Genomic DNA, 20,081 nt, shown 5'->3' with positions numbered 1-20,081 from the left:
GTGGTTAAGAGCACTGGCTGCTCTTGCAGAGGACCAGGTTCAATTCCCAGCATCCACACAGTGGCTACCGTATCTCCAGTTCTGGGGGAATCTGATGCCTTCTTCTGACCTCTGTGGGCATTGCACGGCATGGGTATACTTACACACATGTAAGCAATACACACAAAATAAAAAGTAAAAAAAAAAAATTAAATGGAGTCTATAGCCCATATGTTCTAAGCCAGTGTCCTGGAAACTACTGTATGCTTGCACAGCTCAAAGGCTCTATGGGAGACAGGAAGTGAAGCCTTAAAGTCTATATCTGCAATGTATTCTAACCAGCACTTAAACAGGAAAGGGAATTGATCAGAGGTGCTATGTTGCAAAGGAGAAAATTGCAAAGGACCCAATGGTTCCAGTCGAAAGCACACAGATAATGAATAGCAGATTCAGAACCAGAATATGAGGCTCTAGTCCCAGTCAAAGTTCTTTCTATGACACCAGGTGACTTCCTAAACCTCATCCTTTCCCTAGTGCTTGCCAGCACATGCAGATGTGTCTGTGGTCTCTCTCTCTCTCTCTGTCTCTCTCTGTCTCTCTCTCTCTGTCTCTCTCTCTCTCTCTCTCTCTCTCTCTCTCTCTCTCTCTCTCTCTCCTCTCTCCTCTCTCCTCTCTCTCTCTCTCCTTGTCAACAACTGCACACAGATCTGGATCCTATCACATCCTCAGAGACAGCCCAAGCTGAAATCCTTCCTTCTACTCTCCTCCCTTGGTTATGCAACTCTTTCCCAATTTAGCCTTCAGCCACACACCATTTGGTTCCTGGACCTTAATCCTGCCTAGTGGACTGCATGAAGGGGGCAGGGCTCATTCCAGATTCACAAAGGCTGCACTGTCCAACTGCTGAATGAATTCCTTTTGTGTGAGCCAAGAGGAAGACTTAGAAGGGTGAGAAAGAAAGGAGTTCAGAGTCTATCCTGATAATCTCCATGTGCCAGCACATGGGATGAGCCTTTATAAAGGAAAGGCCTGGCTTCAGGGAGCTAGAAAAGAACTGAGTGGCTGGCAGGGAAGGAGTTCAAGGATGGCTGAATCGAGGGCCCTGCCTGCTAGCTTTGGGGAGCTGGAGGTGCTGACCGTAGGGACAGTGCTGCTGGTGGAAGGTGAGCCAAGCAAGATCTCGGGTGCAGCAGGGGTCCAGCAGTTCCTAGAACCCAGGCCACAACTGTAGGAGGGGCAGAAGATGGGGTATTGTGTCATCTTTCCTGCCTCTCCTCTGTCTGGACCCAGGGATTCTTTTCACAGAGGCTCTTGTGGGATGCAGGATGCTAGTTAGGAGCCAAGGGAAAGAAGCCAGGAAGGAGTCAGGGAAGGAGAGACTTGGACAGGAGATACCAGCCCTGCTAAGAATCTCATATAAGACCAGGCCCCCAGAAAGTTCTAGAGTCAGGCAGTTCTGCCACCTGCTTTGTACATGACTTGCGTTAAGTCATTTCAGCTCTTTGATTCTCAAAGTCTAGGCATTCCAAATGGATGGCTGTAGAGGTTAAATGGGGTCATTAGTATAAAATCATGGCCTAAATAGATACCTGAAGAATGTAAGTTCATGATCTCCTCAACCTTTGTTCAAGTCTACCGTTAACTTCCATCATGTCTATTCCCATAGCCAAAGGCATTTTCCCCACGAGAGCTACCCGGGCCCATGAGACACTTGCTTCAAGCCAGAATCCCCAGACACTCAGTGAGTACAGAGATAGAGATAGTGTCCACCCTCGAGCTGGGCTGATGGAGGATGCAGTCTCTGTTCAAAGCAGACCCAGAGGAGTAATCAACACATTGTCTCACCTTTTGAGAACTGACAGTAGAGAAGGAGTAACAGCCTAGGAGACTGGACATGGAAATCCTGGACACCATTGTGTACCCCCCCTTTTCTGGGAACCCTACAGTCTAGCTTCTCTTCCATGCTAGAACATGCCGTAAAATTTTACTTTATGTCTTTGCATATGCTAAAAAAAATTGGAATTTTCTTCTATGCACTGACTTCGAGGTAAATGCTCTCACAGTTTAAAGGAAAGAGTCTCCCTGTCCCTCATTTGCCTCACCTGTGGTAGTGAGAACAGACTGTAACTGGGGCGGGGGGCGGGGGGAGTGGAACCCCGGACTTCTGCAGACTAGGTAAATTCTCTACCTGTCCTTTACTTCCTGTCCTTTTTTTCATGTTTTACTTTTCAGGCAGGGTTTTGTAATCCTCCTGCCTCAGCTTTGTGAGTATCTGTGATTGCAAGCCTGTACCATCAGGCCTAGACACTGCTCTTCAGTTTTGATAAAGGAAGCTGAGCAACTATGCTGGATAGCATCTGCTGTTAACTTGACACATCTGGGAAGAGGGAAGGAAGGAATTGTCTCTATTGGATTCGCCTGTAGCATGTCTATGAGCCATTTTCTTGATTGTTGAGTGATGTGGGAGGGCTCAGCACAATGTGAGGGGTGCTACCCCTGGGAACAGGCCAGAGGAGCAATCCAGTAAGCGGTGCTCCTCCATGGTCTGTGCTTCAGCTCCTGCCTCCAGGTTCCTGCCCTCACTTCCCTCGGTGATGAATTGTGACCTGGGAGATGTAAGATAAAATAAACTCTTTCTTCCCCACGTTGGCTTCGTCAGTGCTTCTATCACAGCCATAGAAAGTAACTAGAAGAGTAACCAAGCTGAAATTCAAGGTCAGGACTTTCTGCTGCCGGAGAGTACCTCCTTTTGGTTCACCCCACTGCCTGGTACCCTGGGTCACTCCAGGCTCTATGTTGGTTCCTCTTCTGCAAGCCTCTCCCTGACATTGCCCCCAGAGCCCTTGGAGAAGGCATTTTGAAATCTGAAAGACCTGAATGATATCCCTAGCTCTACCACTTCCTAAGTGTGCACTTAAGGCATGTTACCTAGCATCTGAGTCTTCTTGGTGTTACATGGGGAGAAGTTTGAAAAAGAGGATCCATGCAAATTGCTTGTGAGGCTGCCTGGCACCTGCTCACTCAGCACCTGTCAGTTACTGTGACTGTCACATGAGCTTCTTGTTAGTCTGTCAGTAGGTAGATGGCAGGGTGAATCACAACTTTCAGTACCTGAGGGTCATCCCACCTAAGTAGCATTTGAAAAGCTGCACTGAAAGGTTGCTGAACAGGAACCCAGGAAGTTACTCAAGCTTCAGCCACCCCAGACTCTGCTTTCTTTTTAAATTTTTATATGTCACAGATGGTTGTTAGCCACCAGCTGGGTGCTAGAAACGGAACTCCCACATGGGCCTTGCCAGCCTCCATACCGGGTCTCACCCTTCTTTTTAGCTCTCGCTGGCCTCAGCCTCAATGGCTTGACCATCTTCTCTTTCTGCAAGACCCCAGAGCTGCGAACTCCCATCCACCTGCTGGTGCTGAGCTTGGCCCTGGCGGACAGTGGGATCAGCCTGAATGCCCTCATTGCAGCCATATCCAGCCTCTTCCGGTATCAACCCCTTTTCTTTCCCCGGGTCCTGGGGCCTTGCCTGGGGCTTCCTTGAGCTGTGGGCAGGCAGAACAGAGTCTAACTACAGAAAACTGTCCCAAAGGGTCAAGAGTAGACAAGCTGAACTAAGCTCTACTCAAGTTCCTGATTATTGCCGAAAAAACACAGCCAATTTCTGTAGCACAGGGGTCTCTCAGACCTGACCAATGATATGGTAAGATAGAAGGGTTCAGAGCATGAGCCCTCTACTCAGGTGGTCTAGCCTTGAATCCTTGCTCCATCATTTATGGTTCTAGGATGTTCCTGTAAAATGAATATTATGACCTACTTCATATGAGTGATTGGAAGCATTGATTTAGTTATTTGTAAATAAGTTGAACTGATATGTTTAGTAAGCACGAGATAAGTTTTGTGAAAGCAGAGAGAATTTTGACAGGAGTCTAGTACGTCCATATGTGTGCCCTCACCCCCGGCCACACACACACACCAGGAGCAATCTCTTTGGGGTCTGAATCAGTTAGGATTCTTCCTCTCATATTGAACAGGTTCTTGCTTGGCCCATGCAGCTGAGGATTGGGAGGCTTGGGGTCTGTCCTCTGGCTTTGCCTTGTCTATTGTGCTCAGTATTTTTCTTCTCTTGGCCTCAGCTTTCCTGCCTAAGTAAGCCCTCCTGTGTTGGAGACATATGATCATCCAAAAAGACCCTTTAGCCTGGTGGTGTTGAGAAAGTCACTGAGTCTGCAGGGTCTGCATCATGAGAAAACTCAGATAATAAGGTCTCCTTGTAGGAGTGGGGCTAACATCCAGGAACCATTCAGGTTTACTGGGCAGGTGTGGGAGCAGGGAGGGATGAAAGGAGGAATCACTATGCCCCGCCCAATGTCTCCCACAGGCGCTGGCCATATGGCTCAGAGGGCTGCCAGGCTCATGGTTTCCAGGGCTTTGCAACAGCATTGGCCAGCATCTGTGGCACCGCAGCTATCGCATGGGGGCGCTACCACCACTACTGCACACGTATGTCCCTGGAGCCCTGACTGTAGGGACACCCAAGGGATAAGAGATCTGGATGGGGTGGTCAGGATTCAGTTCAGTTCCGTGTTTTCCAGAGGGGAGTGTGGATAGGTGGCAGGGTACATGTGTGTAGCGCTGGGCATTCATTTCAGTAAAAGAGAGGGTGGGCAAGCATGCATGCAGGGAGCCTACCTGGAGATGCATGTTGGAAAGGCTGCCTCTGCCATTGTTTCAACCTTGTATCAGGATTCCTCTCTGAACTTCCATTTTCTCCTCTGAAAAATGATTTTAAAATTCAACCTCAGAGATTTGTTTTTGAAAATCAAATGAGATCATGGATATAGAAAATGCCCTGGCTATAGGGCACAGTTGAGGATCAGAGGAAAGAGGAGTGTGTGTGTGTGTGTGTGTGTGTGTGTGTGTGTCCCCATATCAGTGTGCTACCTGCCCTGTGATTGCTTGTTATTTTGTTTGTTTGGTTTTGTTTTGAGGCAGGGTCTCATGTATCCCAGACTGGCTTCAAACTCCCCGTGTATGCTAGGATTACAGGTGTAAACTACCATGCCTGATATTTGCAGTGTAGGGGCTCAAACCCAGTGCTTTTTGTATGCTAGGTAAGCACTCAACGAAATGAGCTACATCCCCATCCCGTTTGTTAATTTTTCCAACAAATGAATTACTTTAAACTTTTTAAACTGTGTTTAAGTTTTCTGGGTTCTGTTTTACTTTGTTTGGTGACAAGGTCTCGTGTAACCCAGGCTGGCCTCAAACTCCATATAGTCGGGATGATTTTGAACTCCTGATCATCCTGCATCCATTTCCCAAGTGCTGGGGATTACAGTTCTCTTAAAAATCTAATTTAGGGGCTGTTCTTGCAGAAGACCTGGCTTCAAATCCCAGCACCCACATGGCACCTAACAACTGTCCATAACTCTCGTTCCAGGGGATCTGACATCCTCTTCTGATCTCTGCAGGCAATGTATGACTCGAGTGCACTCATGTATATGCAGGCAATACATGCATACACATAAAAAATATTAAATAAAATGTTTTTTAAACCTAATTTAGAGGGATTGGAGATTTAGCTCAGTGGTAGAGCAGTTGCCTAACAATCTCAAGGCTCTGGGTTCCATCTTCAGTTCTGGAAAAAAAAATCTAAGGACTGGGGGATGTAGCTTGGTTGGTAGAGTGCTTAGTTAGCATCCACCTTTTAAGCCTTTTAAGTTCAGCCTCCAGTATCACTTAAACCTTATGTGGTAGCACATATGTATAATATCAGTACTTGGGAGAGAGAGGTAGGAGGGTCAGGAGCTCAAGGTCATCCTCAGCTACCTAGTGAATTCAAGACCAGCCTAAGAAACATGAAACTCTATCTCTAAAAACAAATAAACAAATCCCACAAAACTGCCTCCAGTATCACTTAAACCTTATGTGGTAGCACATATGTATAATATCAGCACTTGGGAGAGAGAGGTAGGAGGATCAGGAGCTCAAGGTCATCCTCAGCTACTTAGTGAATTCAAGACCAGCTTAAGAAACATGAAACTCTACCTCTAAAAACAAATAAACAAATCCCACAAAACTAGTTTAGTCTTAGTCTAAATGATATCTGCAAAATCATGGATTTACTGTTCTTACAATTTTATTTTTAAATTTTTATTTATTTCATTTTATTTATGTATATAAATGTTTTGCCTGCATGTATGTAAATGCACCATGTGCATGCAAAGCCTGTGGAGCCCAGAACAGGGCATCAAATCCCCTGGAACTGAGTCTTCTCTCCAGCCCCAATCCTTGCAGTTTTAATACACATTAAAATACCAGAGAGAGTCACATAAACATGCTGTGAGGAACCATGTCTCCACCAACCTACCCAGCAAACCTCCAGTTTGCAGCCTTAGAAACTGAGGCACAACAAGGTAAGCAACTTGCCCTGTGTTGAATAGAAAGTAGAGTCAGGGCTGGGATTGAGTATGGCCAGATATCCAAGAGGTCATTATTCCCCTTGTTAAATGAACCCTAAGTCTTGTGCTATGGATTTTTCCAACATGAATGTTGCTGTGGCATACCTGGCCCCCACATCCTAACTCCTCCTAGACATGGCTCTATTAGACTCTGCAGATCTGCCCTGACCACAAATACATGCACAACAGCCAGGTCATGGGCCCTCACAGGCCTCTCCTTTCACAAGCCTCTCTGTAGGCAAATTTTTACCTTAGTTCTTATTCTGAGAGGTTAGCCTCTTCTGCCAACATGGCCTTGGGGCACCTCTCTTACTGTTTCTATCCCAGTCACTGCACCAAAACTCCCCTGGACTATCACAGGTATGTGTGGCATGCACATGTGTACACACACACACACACACACACACACACACACACACCCTGGCGACCATCTTTTCCAATAGTTGCTGTTTCGGCAGTTAACTCTGACTTAACACCAAGTCCAGGTCCTCATAGCAAACCCTTTCTGCCCTGGAGCAGCAAAAACACAGGATGACAGGGTACAGGGAGGAGGAGGGCTGGGCTCATCTGCTCCTTAAGTTACTGGGTGGTTGTGGGTATTCTATCTTAGTTAAATTTTTCATGCAAAAAGGCTGTTGCCAATGGTGACAGCATGAACAAGTCCCACATAAGCTCAAGCCAGAAAAAATCCCAGCATAACCATAGGGAAGTTTTGTAAGAAGCCCCAGCCCTACCTGAGGAACTATTGGCAAATGATGGCTGCCAGGAAGGAGAGAGTCAGTCTCATTTAAGGGTAAGACTATTAGTAGGTTGACGAGGTTCCAGTGGATGAACACAGATGTGTCTCTTGGCCTCTCTCTCTCTCTCTCTCTCTCTCTCTCTCTCTCTATATATATCTCAAAGGAACAGAGCTTTGAGAGAGAGGGACTATCAAATATATCATATGAAATTCACAAAATTTCAATATAAAAATTAATAAAAAATAATTTTAAGAACAAACAAATAAATAATAACAAAGGCTGTTGCCACCCATGGGCCAAGGTGGATATTAGTTACTGTGCCCACAGTTGGGGTGTCTTAGTGGCCTGGGTTACTATAACAAAACATCAAAGAGCAGGCAGCTTAAACAGCAGAAGTTTATTTCTCACAAGTTTGAGATTAGAGTGCCATCATGTTCTGGTTCGTATGTTCACTCTTCTGCCTTTGTAGATGGTCACTGAGTTGCATCTTCATGTGGAGGAGAACAAGATGGTATCCCTCATGTTCCTTACAATAGGGCTGTGAGGGCTGTGGACCACAATGCAGCCTGGGAAAGTCCACACTAAAGGAGCACTAATCTCACCAGGGGCTCCCTCTTCATGATTAATTATCTCTCAAAGGCCTACCTTCAACTGTCATCATTTAGGGATTAGGGCCTCAGCATCTGAATTTGGGGATACAAACCTTCTGTCTATAGCAGGGAAACGTGTCCAAGAAAATCTATCTGAGGCCACATCCTTAGAAGCTGAGTATGGGGTGAGGGAGGTGGTAGACCTGCTCTTCTCTGCTGATGCAAGCCCATCCTGTCCAATGTACAAAGGAGATCAACAAATAAACCACAGACAGATGAGGACACCTGTGACAGGTGCTCTGAAGCCAGGTCCCAGAAGAGAATGAAAGGTTAAATGTGGCCATAGCAGACAGAGGCCTGGGCAGAGGGAATAGCACGAGTCAGTGGGGCTGGATCACACCTAAGATGCTGCCAGTACCTGGTTTCTGCCAATGGCACTGAGATAGAACCCTAGTCCCTGAGTTCTTAAAGAATATCCTTCAAGCATACATCCTGCTTCCAAACAAGTGCCTCCCTCCTTCCCTCACCTCCCCTGACTTGAGTCACTGCCCATGTCTCAACCTTAACCTTGACTTTGGGGGTCACCCTCTTCCTCCTCCTTTCTGTTCTCTGAAGATGGTATATCAGATGTGGAAGGATATCTTCACCACCCATGATCTCCTTTGTTCATCCAACAGTCCTTGAGAGGCAGAGAGCTTTTATGCCCATTATGGGGAAGAAAACTGAGGTACAGAGATACCCCCTGACTTGCCTGAGGCACCACACTCTTAAGAATCAGAGCTGGGTTTTAGGGACACTGTGAAACCAGAAGTCTATTCTTTTTCATGTGGTCAAGCTGTTTCCTCAAAATCTATTCTTCTTCTATCCCATGCAGGTAGCCAACTGGCATGGAACACAGCTGTTCCCCTGGTACTGTTTGTGTGGCTGTCATCTGTCTTCTGGGCAGCTCTGCCCCTGATGGGCTGGGGCCATTATGACTATGAGCCCCTGGGGACATGCTGTACCCTGGACTACTCTAAGGGTGACAGGTGAGGTGGGAATTGCAGCTTTGAAGCTCCCTTCCATAGGAATCTTGGCTTTAAGCCTTTGTGACAAGGCTGTCCCAACTGAAAACTCAACCAAAGTGCTGTCCACATTTGCTGGCAATCTCAGTTCCTTAATCATGAAATCCTCGCAGACTGGCACTGGGACTGGGGAAGACCCATTGTGGAGACTTGGCAAATGGAGTGAATGTTATAGAAATTGAAACCCAGCTTTAGGTATCCAAAGGAGCATCACACAGTGGGTTGTTGGCCTGTAGCCTTCATAACAATCATGGAGCTGCCCCACCCTTTCACCCTCTTGAGCACAGAGAGCTATCTGGACCCTGACTTCACTGACTTTGGAATAGATCCATGCCCTTAGATCAACAGATTCAAAACATGTAAGTGCTTTGCATTGGTAGGGACCACCTAGCATGGAGCTCAGTTCTAGGCATTCTGAGAATCTACTGTGGGCCAATCCCTAGCAAGACATTGTCTGAATGTGTGACAGTCTTCACAGCCAGGGAGCCTGTGTTCTAGTACCGCCCCTGGCTCTGGGGAGAACAAAGCTTAGGAAATCCTTCATGGATCACCCTGGGGGCTGGTTACATGGCTTCTAGCTCCCTCTTGCCTCTTGTTTCCAGCAGAGCCATATTGCACTGACGTTTTAGAGACAACACTGACTCCTGAAACACCTGCCCCTGCTAATAGGTTTTCCAGGTAAAGTCAACCTGAGAGGCAGAATCTTGTCCCAACGTCCTGCAGAACTCTCCCCAACAAGGGTCCTGTCCTTCTGGAAGCCTTTCCTCCTACCTCTCCTTAGTGGACAACTCCAACATGTCCTCTGGATAGTCTTCCCTTCATGAAGTGGGGCTCTGCCATCTGCTTCCTGGTGACTCCTGCCACCTACAGGCTCCTGGTCAGTCCTGCTACCGCCTCATGACCTGGACTGAGACCCTAGTTTCTTCTGTGGCCTTTTTAATGATTTTGTTTTGTTTTATTTTTGATGGTGATGGCGGTTGTTTTTAGAGACAGATTCTAACATTGTAGGCAGGCTGGCCTACAACTCACCATATAGTCCAGGCTGGCCTTGAACTTGGGGTAATGCTCCTGCTTTGACTTCTGAGGTATGAGCCACCAAACTTAGCCCCTTCAATAGCGTCTTCTTTTTATATATTTTATTATCTTTATTTTATGTGTATGGGTGTATTGCCTGCATGTCTGTAAGTGCACGCATGTGGTTCAGTGCCCACAGAGGTCAGAAGAGGGAGTCAGATCCCCTGGAACTGGAGTTATGAACAAGAATGGTTGTTAACCACTGTATGGGCACAGGGACCTGAACCCAGGTCCTCTGCAAGAACAGCCAGTGCTCTTAACTGCTGAGCCATCTCCCCATCCCCCATCCTTCAAAGATTCATTAAATGATGCAGTATCTAGTCTTTGTCATCCATAAATTCCTTTCAAATCCTTGTGCCTAGAGATTTCCTTGAACATTCTTTCCTCTTGGTCCACTGATACCTCCAGGATGTAGTGAACATATTTCCCAAACTGAAGCATCCCATTCTCCATGATTGGGAAATAAACAAGACAGCAAGGCTGAACACAGGAACTTAAAGAAGGCCCTTCATCATCTCAGCTCCTGACTCCCAGTGGCAAGCTTCAGGAAAACCTTGTGCTTCCATGACTGCTGAGGGGAGTCCAGCTGGGAGCTGGAGCAGTCATACTCTGAGTGCTTGTCTGCTGGGGCTGGTTCCCCAACTCTCACTGTCAAGCACCGAGTCTGGTGGACCTGGGTGGCTGGTCATTCTTGGGAGCTGACCCCTGTTCCTCTACGCCATGGCTTCCTCAGCTTCCTCTTCACCGCGGCTTTTCAACTTTCTCGTACCCCTGTTCATCACACTCACTTCATATCGGCTCATGGAGCAGAAATGTGGAAGGAGTGGTCATCTCCAGGTAAGGAACCAGTTTCTAGAACAGCAGAAATCTCTTGACCCTCTCAGAGACTCTGGAAGTACGCATGACATAGCAGGTGTCAATCAGGTTTTTTTTCTGTGCTTGCAATAATTAGGAGAAAATTCATCTTGCATACAGCATGGGATGTTAGGGCTCAAATCTCCAAATCAGATTTACCCAGACCCTACAACCCTCAGAGCCACCCACAGCACAGCACCCATGCTGTTACACCCCATCCTTCCCAGGGATTCGAAACGGCACGAAATTACAGGCCCTTCAAATGCTACTATTTAAATTGCTTTGAGATGTTTAATTTAACCACAGTCACAGACTATTGCCCTCAACATAAAATCACACCTACAAGCACATTTGTCTAAGAAAAACAATGCTTTAAAATAAGACCTCCTGGTCACTTCTGAATTTCTGCTTTAAAATTTCCTTGCCACAGTGTCCATTTCACTCTGCTACATGGACAATTAGCAAGTAGGTCATAACGAGCAGCAAAGCTTATTTTTTATAAAAGCAGATATTAGTATTATTTTATATATGTTTTCATTTCATCTTTGTGAACACTCTGAGGAAAGGAAGCTTTATTATTCCTGTGTTACTGACAGGGAACATACCAAAATCCATACACTGGTAAAAGCAGAGATGGAGCCAAACCCAGGTATGGGACGCTTCAACCCAAGTGCTCAATTATGGTACATAAAAGAAATATCCTTTTTATTAAGGCTTTTACTCTACTGTTTCATTTTTTTCCTATGAATTAGAAAAGGATGTTATAAATCAATATTAGCTGGAGACCCAGATAAAAGTTAAGGGCTACACTGGGTTGAGAATTCTGGCTCCTAGCTTGTAGGCAAGAATATCACACTCCGCCAGACTGTCCTCCACATTGTTCACCTCAATTTAAAACAATTTTTAATTACATTTATCGGGAGGCATATATGTGCATGACGTGCCATGTATGAGGAGGCCAGAGGACAACTTGTGGGAGTCAGTTCTCTCCTTCTACCATGTGGGTCTCGGGGATCAAACTCAGAGCATCGTTTGGCGGCAAGCTCATTTACCAACTGAGTCATCTCACCAGCCTTCACTCACTTCAATTTTTGTCTGCACGTGAAAAGTCTGCAGATTTGTTGGAGGTTCCGTCAGCCAGGGAGAAAGGCTACCACCCTGATTCTCTCATCTCTCCCATTACTGTTGAGCCATTCTTGGGGACAGAGATCTGAGCTAAGCTGAACGGCTTTTGGAGAGGACACTCTCTACCACTGAGATGCCAGTTTCCCTTCTGGCCTCAGCTTCTCCATGGCAGGCCTTCCATCAGTGTTAGGTATCTTTTTGCTCCAGAAGGGGACTATTCAAAAGAAAAAAATTGTATTCTGGTTTGCTATTTGTGTGTGCATGGCATATGCATGTGTGTACACGTGTGCATGCACCCATGGAGACCAGAAGTTGATATCTAGAGCCATCCTCTATCACTCTCCAACTTTTAAAAAATTGTTTATTTTAAAAGTGTATTAATGTTTTACCTGCATGTATGTAAGTGCACCACATGCATGCAGTGCCAGCAGAGGCCAGAAGACGGCATCAGGGCCCCTGGAACTGGAGTTACAGATCGTTATTAGCCACCATGTGGGTGCTGGGAACTGAACCCAGGTCCTCTGGAAGAGCAGCCACGGCTCTTAACCACTGAACCATCTTTCTAGCCCCTCTATCTTAGTTCTTGAGATGGTGTCTCTCACTGAACCTTGGCATCACTGATTGGCTAAACTGATCAATGAGCCTCGGAGATCCTCCTGTGTCTACCTTCCAGTGCTGGGGATGACAGGCATGTGTCATTATACCCAGCTTTTCAAGCAAGTGCTGGTGATATGAATTCAGATCTTCATGAGTACACAGCAGGCACCTGACCCACTGACCTATCTCACCAGTACCATTGTTCAACATATATTAAAAATCCAACATTGAAGAACTATGCCCTCAATTAAACATGCTTTGTTAAAGAGAGACATGTCAATGAGATGTTCGTCATCAAAATCTTAGTGTGTGAGGGTATGTAGGGAACAAGACCACTGCAAACGCATCCTGAGATTAGATCTTGCATTGTAAGCCTTCTTGTGACTCCTGGTGAGGCTTTAGCATAGCTCACCTTCCCTGCTAGTCCACTCCCTGATTGTACCTTATGCATAAAAACCTCTCAGTCCAGACAGACTGAGCTCATGGCCTAGGCACAGTTCAGCCTGGGGAACTTTGTGCCGAGAGTCACAGAGCCCAGAATTTTTCTGGAAGAGCAGAGAGTAGAAGGATGACAGACTGAGCTCATGGCCTAGGCACAGTTCAGCCTGGGGAACTTTGTGCCCAGAGTCACAGAGCCCAGAATTTTTCTGGAAGAGCAGAGAGTAGAAGGACGCTCATTATCCACCCTACCCCACCCTAGTCCCTGCCTCCAGGCAACTCAGGAATATCAGACTATTTTACAGACAAGGTAAAGTAACCTTAAATAACAGGCTCAGGCTTAAAGTCACACAGCCTTTCAAAGCAAAGAACCTATCTGGTGCTGATGTCCTCTGCTCTCTACTGGTCTTCCTAAACAAAGCCTGCTCTGTACTGGTACCCTACTTCTGCATGGTTGTGGCCACCTGGAATGAACTGATACTTCCTGTAATGGTTTTTCCCTAGGTGAACATCACTCTGCCAGGCCAGATGCTGCTGCTGGGCTGGGGTCCCTATGCCTCCTACTTCTGCATGGTTGTGGCCACCTGGAATGAACTGATACTTCCTGTAATCATTTTTCCCTAGGTGAACACCACTCTGCCAGGCCAGATGCTGCTGCTGGGCTGGGGTCCCTATGCCCTCCTGTACCTATATGCAGCCATCACAGATGTGAACTCCATCTCTCCCAAAATGCAAATGGTACAGACTCTTCCAAAGCCCAAAGAATCCTTCCATCTTCACATCTCCCTGCCTCACTGCATCTCTCCCTCTGACTTTTTGTTCACATTCTCTTAATATTCATAAGGCACAGAACATTTGTTTGTCTGACCCTTCATCCTCTGGGTCCCACTGGGATGATAGGAACAGCCAGCCATAAAGTAAAATCTGAGATCAGGGACTGAACTTGGTACCCAGGTGGGGAGCAGGTGTGTTTGGCCAGGGCTGGGAGGGGCTGTTCTATGGTACTCTACAAACCAGGTACAGTCCACCTGGAAAGGCTCAGAGGCTGCAGAATCAAGCCAAGGACAAATAATTGGCATTTGGGGGCACATAGAGGCATGAAGTGAGAGAAGCAGAGGTTTCAAAACATCTTTTGTCAACTTTTCTACCACAACAGGTGCCAGCCCTCATTGCCAAAACAGTGCCCACGATCAATGCCATTAACTATGCTCTGCACAATGGGATGGTCTACCGAGGAATCTGGCAGTGCCTATCACCACAGAGAAGCAAGCAGAACTGAGCCCAGTAAGAACCCTCAAGGGGTTGATCATACCCAGGCCCACTTCTGCCACCCTGGGATAAGCCCCAGGCCACGAAGATACTCCAGCATCCTGTCCAGCAGCCCCAGAAGCCAAGCCCCATGCCCTCATCCACCAGTCCCAATGGCCCTATTGAGTCTGACCTTAGGCTGGATCTAAGAGACCTTGGGATAGACACTGTCTCTAACCTATGCTACCTGAATCCTAAAGATATCACTATGGACTTACAGTGATGCTGTGTTGTTGAACAAGATAACTCATCAAGCCCATAAAATGTTCACAGAGCTATGGGTATAACCCTTGGCTATATCCTACAGGGTCCCAGTCTTCCAATAAAAGGAAACAAAGCCGTGAGGGTTGCTTACGGACTCTCATCTGAGGCTTCCAGCTTTCCAAACATACTTTTTTCATTGTAATGGCACCAGTGAGTACAAATTCTCTGCTTCCGTGTCCCTCTGGGGAGTTCCAGGGCTTGGTCTGCTAATTGCTTTTAAATGTTTGGGAATTGATTGCCAATATTTCAAAATCAAAGTAATTTATTTAAAAGTCTGATGTCAGAAGATGTGGACCCACAACACTGCCTTCTCCCTCTTCACTAACAGTTTTTAAAGCTCTGAATGACTCTGCCCTTTGCCCAGAACACATATGGTCCGGTTATAGCTTGTGTGTTCCCTGCAAAGCTTTGGTGCTTTTAGGTTTCTGGCACTAATGCAGGGGTACACATCTGCACTAGATGTACATCTGGACCTTCAATTGAGTCAGCAGTTCAGGGACAAAATATGATAGGTACGCAGTCCCTATGAGACCCTCTGCACTAGAGGGAAATAGAGATAATTGACAGGGTAATAGAAGACCATCCTGGAAATCTAATGGTGGAAGGAGCAGCTGGTCCAGGCACTATGAGACAAAATGAAGAAAGTGTATCCTGTGAATGAGCAAATAGACAAGTTGTTGGGAATGGGAGTAGGGTGGCCATGAGAGCAGCTTGTGGGCTTGGGCCTGCCTTGTGGTCCTTCAGATGCAATGAATCAGGCCATATATTTGTAACTCACAGGAAGCTTGCATAAAACAGCCCTATTTGGTCAATTTGCAAAACCAAGTGAGGTGGAGAAGGATAGGGGACTGCCTTTCCATAGTACTCTTTTCTAGATTATGGTCTGGGCCAGGTGTTACTGTACAGATAACACACCACCTGGCCACGCTCTAGTGCCCATATAAGATGCTTGTTCTAGGCTTTGGGTAGAGGACAGCAGGAAAATCTCAGTGCCTACACTGGGCTTGCATTTGGGCTGAGCAGGTGACCCAGAAAGTGGTGGTGTCCAAGCCCACAATGCTGCTCCATCCCCATCAATCCTCAGAATATCTTTTAGGGAGCCCATCCTCCACACCACCATAACAGATACCAACCTCCCAAAGAGAGATAGGGGACACTGTGACAAGACAAGGGAGAAGATGCTTCTGAAAAAGGGAAATTGATGAAGGCTGGAGGAGCCAGAAGACACAGCAAGAAGGGATCATGTCAGCTTTGTCCAAGTTACTGAGTTCTCAAGACAAAGAAAATAGACCAAAGACATCAGCACCCTTGTCTAGAGGAGAGGTGGGAAGGAAGACAGGCTGGCTAGGCTGTGGCCAGGGAATTCTTGAGCTTTGCTCCTAGTGATTTCTTAGAGAAGAAAGGGTGTGCTCAGGTATCTTCCCACTGGCCTAGGCTGATGGGAGATTGGAAAGGCTGGAGTAGCACCTTGTGGACATAACCAAAGCCTACCCAAAGCATCTATTCACACCCTGAATCCCCCACAGAATGACTTTAGAGTTTCATCGTCTTTAGGCACTTTCAAGATCTTTAGACCCTGTGGACAGACACTGCAGGGCTTCTCCTCTGCCCTGCCTCCCTCTGCCCCCAGTACCCTCACCTTGCCCTCCCATAAGGTAACTCAGCTGCCTCTGGGTCCAGAGAGATCCAGAAGATAGCTGAGTACCCCCGAGGCCTACCTTCCAGTTGGCCTTTGGCACTGCTCCTGAGTCACCCATCACTGGCATTTTGACAGGCTTGATTTTAGTTAGAGCACAGCCCACAAATACCTGCCACCTCCTCAGACTTTGCTCCGGCCCACTCTCCCATGTATTTCAAATTCCACTGATTGTCTACATTGAGCATTTACCACTCTTACAATCAGAAAAAGCATACACAAAGAAGATATTTTTGCCTTTATGGAGTGCTTATTTCCTGATTTGTAGCTTGGGGAAGAGATTTTCTCCCTATTCCTACTTAGGCCTCTGTTAAATAACTTATGATCCTTTCTTGGGAACTCCTAGTCTCTTTTTTCCATTTGCTCATGTGTCCCCTTGAGTCATCTAGCATCACGGTGCCCTGTTCCCCATATGTTCAGACACAGTGAGTTTGGAGGGGCACACCTGGCTCTCACCATGCATCACTGGCTTCACTGTGTTCTATCCAAGTTCCTGTACCCTCAAAGAACTGAGGCCACATCACACAAAGAGAACAAAGGCAAAGAGAGAAGCCCACATCCTAAGAAGTCAGAAAAGAAGGGCAAAAACCAGAGAGATTGTGTTGGCACCTCAGCCAACACTTGGGGGCATCATAAGTATCATGGGACACCTGCCTGAACTTTCTCTCCAGTCCCATTGGCCTCAATCAACCCTGTTCCACTCCCAGACTTCCGGAATGAATTTGGAAATTCCTAGGGGAAAGGTGAACTATGGGAACCAAGCAAGCCCCAGGCACCAGAAAACACCACCTCAAGCAATCACTTTCTCCTCTGTAAACCAGCAACCTCTTGGCCTTGTAAACAACCCTGTCTCTATCACTTAGCTCTCATTTATCTACTCAAGAAAAATACATCAGCTGGGTGTGGTGGTGCACACCTTTAATCCCAGCACTCAGGAGGCAGAGATCTCTCTGAGATGTAGACCAGCCTGTCCTACATAGCGAGTTCTAAGTCAGCAGTGACTACAGAGAGACCCTATCTCGAAAAGACAAAATAACCTCACAACCATATGTGCGTATACTGTATATACATATACATATATATACATATATATATATATATATATATCGGCAGCTGCTGTGTCAGACTTGATGCACGGTGAGATAAACCTGAGCCAAGATCCTTTCCAGTCATCCCAGGAAGATGTCCATTACACCCCGCCATGGCATTTGCAAGTAAAAAATGGATATTAACAGTGGTTCAATACCCATAAAGAAAAGCCATACAGTTTTGGGTTGAATATAGAGTCCTTTATTAGCTGGTAGTTGAGAGGGAGCTAACACTCTAAAGAGCTCTCAACCCTGAGGAGAAGCAGGGCATGCTTTATAAAGCTTAAAACTGTTCTTACATCATGCCGGAGGCAAAGTCAATAACCATAGTTACATCAGGTCATCATAGTTACACCAGACCAGGGACAGGTCAGTTAGCAAAGAGGTTTTCAGTTAACAAAAATTTTGCTTAGGAAGAACAAGTTTCTCAGAATTGTAAAAATAATGGGTCTGTGGAGATGCCAGCATTGCTGCATGGGAGGACGTGCTACCTGGATGTGCTCCCTGGTGAGTTTTAAGTTTCTCAGTACTGTAGAAAAAAATGTTCCCTCTGAATCATAGGTGCAGCCTACATGGGACATTCTGGCTGGCTGGCTGCAATAGGAGTGGCTGGGCAGAAATACAGGGTAAAGCAAAAGTCAGCTAGAACAGAATGGAGCCAGTTTTGTCATTCCAATGGCTCAGAAACCAAAGTAGAAAGAAGAACTGGGTCCATGCAAGTGCAATTCGGTATAACAACAAAATAATAGGGGTTTATAAGAATGATCTAGAAACTTCACTCGGAATCTTTTCAAGTCTGCTTTCTTCATTCTACATGAATGAATACATACCCCGAGTTTCTCTGCCACCCTGGTTTAATTCTGTGTTCCAACAGACTTGTCTTTTTGAATGTGAATGCATTTCTACTTTCAGCCCCATTCTGGATTTTCAAAGATTTCTGAGGTTTATCCCTAGTGGCCTCAGGCCAGGCTGGAAGTTTCTAAGACCCTATCAAAAATCTCTTCCTCAAATAAAATGTTTGATATAGATTCAATTTACACCTCTCTCTCTCTTTCTCTCTCTCTCTCTTCTCTCTCTCTCTTTCTCTCTCTCTCTCTCTCTCTCTCTCTCTCTCTCACACACACACACACACACACACACACACACACACACACACACTGCCATTCATATATGGAAGCCCTAGATGTAAAGTTGCCAAGGAGGTAAAGTTAAGTGAGAGAGGTACCCTGATGTCATTAAATAATGTGTCCTTATTAGAGGCAGAAGAGAGCCAGTGAGCTCTCCCACTCTCCCTTCCTCTCCCATGCATACAGTAAGCAAAGACCACACAGTGAAAGGCTGCCACCTGCTCCCCAAGGGGAAAGTGCTCACTAAACACCAAACCTGGAGGGACCTTGATCTCAAATTTTTAGCCTCTAGAACTATGAAAAAGACATCTGTCTGGGCTGGAAAGATGACTCAGAAGTTGAGAGCATTGGCTGTTTTCGCAAAGGGCCGGGGTTTGATTCCCAGAACCCACATCGTGGCTAACAATGGTCCATATCTCCAGTTTGAGGAGAATCCAGCACCCTCTTGTGACCTCCGAGGGCATTGCATGACATTCAGGCAATACACTCATACACACAAAATAAAAATAATAAATAAAATTTAAAAAAGATATATGTCTGTTGTATGAGCTCCCAAGCCTATGGAATTTTGCTATAGTAGTTCTAGAAAACTATTAGTTTTCTATCAAAGCTCATTTAAAACAGATAACAGTAGAGGAGAGCAAGAGCTATGGGTGAGATCCCGATAATATCCAGGACCACGTGCACTAATGATATCCAGTTTAAAAGGTATGAGCCAGCATGGTGTCACACACGTGATTTCAATATTTTCACACACAATACACAAATAAATTAGCAAGTTGTCTTCAAAGTAATGGATCCCGAAATTTTCATGGGACAGTTTTCCGGGGAAGAAAAGGGGATGTGCATTCAAGTGATTAGCAAAAGCAATAAATATCAATTACGTACAATTACAGTTTTTTCTTAAAGGTAAAAGAGATTCGGAAATTTTTCCACATGTATAATTATCATGTAAAATTGTTTAAATTCAGGGGGCTGGAGAGACGGCGCAGCAGTTAAAAGCACTAACTGCTCTTTGCAGAGGTCCCAGGTTTGACTCTCAGCATCCACATGATGGCTAACAATCATGAATTACTCCAGTTCCAGGGGACTCCAAAGCTGCCTTCTGCCCTCCACCGGCACTGTATGACGTGGGTGCACTTACATACGTGCAGGCATAACACTCATACACACAAAAATTAATTAATTGATTAAATTCAGTAGCAAGGAAATTGGTCTAATTTTCACACACACACACACACACACACACACACACACACACAATTTTGAGACAAGGTCTCATATAGCCTTGAACTCTCAATGTAGCCAAGATTACCTTGAACTTCCAATTCTCCTGCCACCATTCCCAGTTTATTCGGTGCTGGGGATCAAATCCAGTACTTTGTGCACACTTATGCAAGCACTCTACCAACTGAGCTACGTTCGCATCTCTCCTATATTTCTGTTGCCATGAAATTGATAGGACTTTTCTACTTTCCCTGTCACAGACGTAGTCGCTTTGCTCAAATACAAGCTCGCTCTCCTTCCCACAACTGCCAATTTCCTATATTTTCCATCAGAGTAAATGCCACCACTCTCTGTCTTGCCATGTGAGCTAATTAAAAGAGAAAGCAAAGCTCCCATATTCAGGAATTCGCCCTGGCTAGGTGAAGGTGTGCAGTGCTTATCTTATGC

At 46.0% G+C, this 20,081-nt stretch overlaps 1 protein-coding gene across 1 annotated transcript; it reads left to right on the top strand.

Annotated features, from left to right (window-relative positions):
* Positions 1-1,063: 1,063 nt before the first annotated feature.
* On the top strand, positions 1,064-14,203 carry Rgr (retinal G protein coupled receptor). The gene is given in 8 exon segments (XM_017798831.1): positions 1,064-1,142; positions 3,310-3,466; positions 4,359-4,480; positions 8,646-8,800; positions 10,632-10,660; positions 10,662-10,746; positions 13,549-13,662; positions 14,081-14,203. Coding segments are annotated over 8 exon segments (864 nt in total).
* The last annotated feature ends 5,878 nt before the right edge of the window (positions 14,204-20,081 follow it).

The sequence above is a fragment of the Nannospalax galili genome, unplaced genomic scaffold, assembly GCF_000622305.1.
Source record: "Nannospalax galili isolate Female #2095 unplaced genomic scaffold, S.galili_v1.0 scaffold57, whole genome shotgun sequence".
Classification (NCBI taxonomy): Eukaryota; Metazoa; Chordata; class Mammalia; order Rodentia; family Spalacidae; genus Nannospalax; species Nannospalax galili.
Note: the sequence above shows the minus strand (reverse complement) of the source record. Positions and strands in the feature narration are given on the sequence as shown.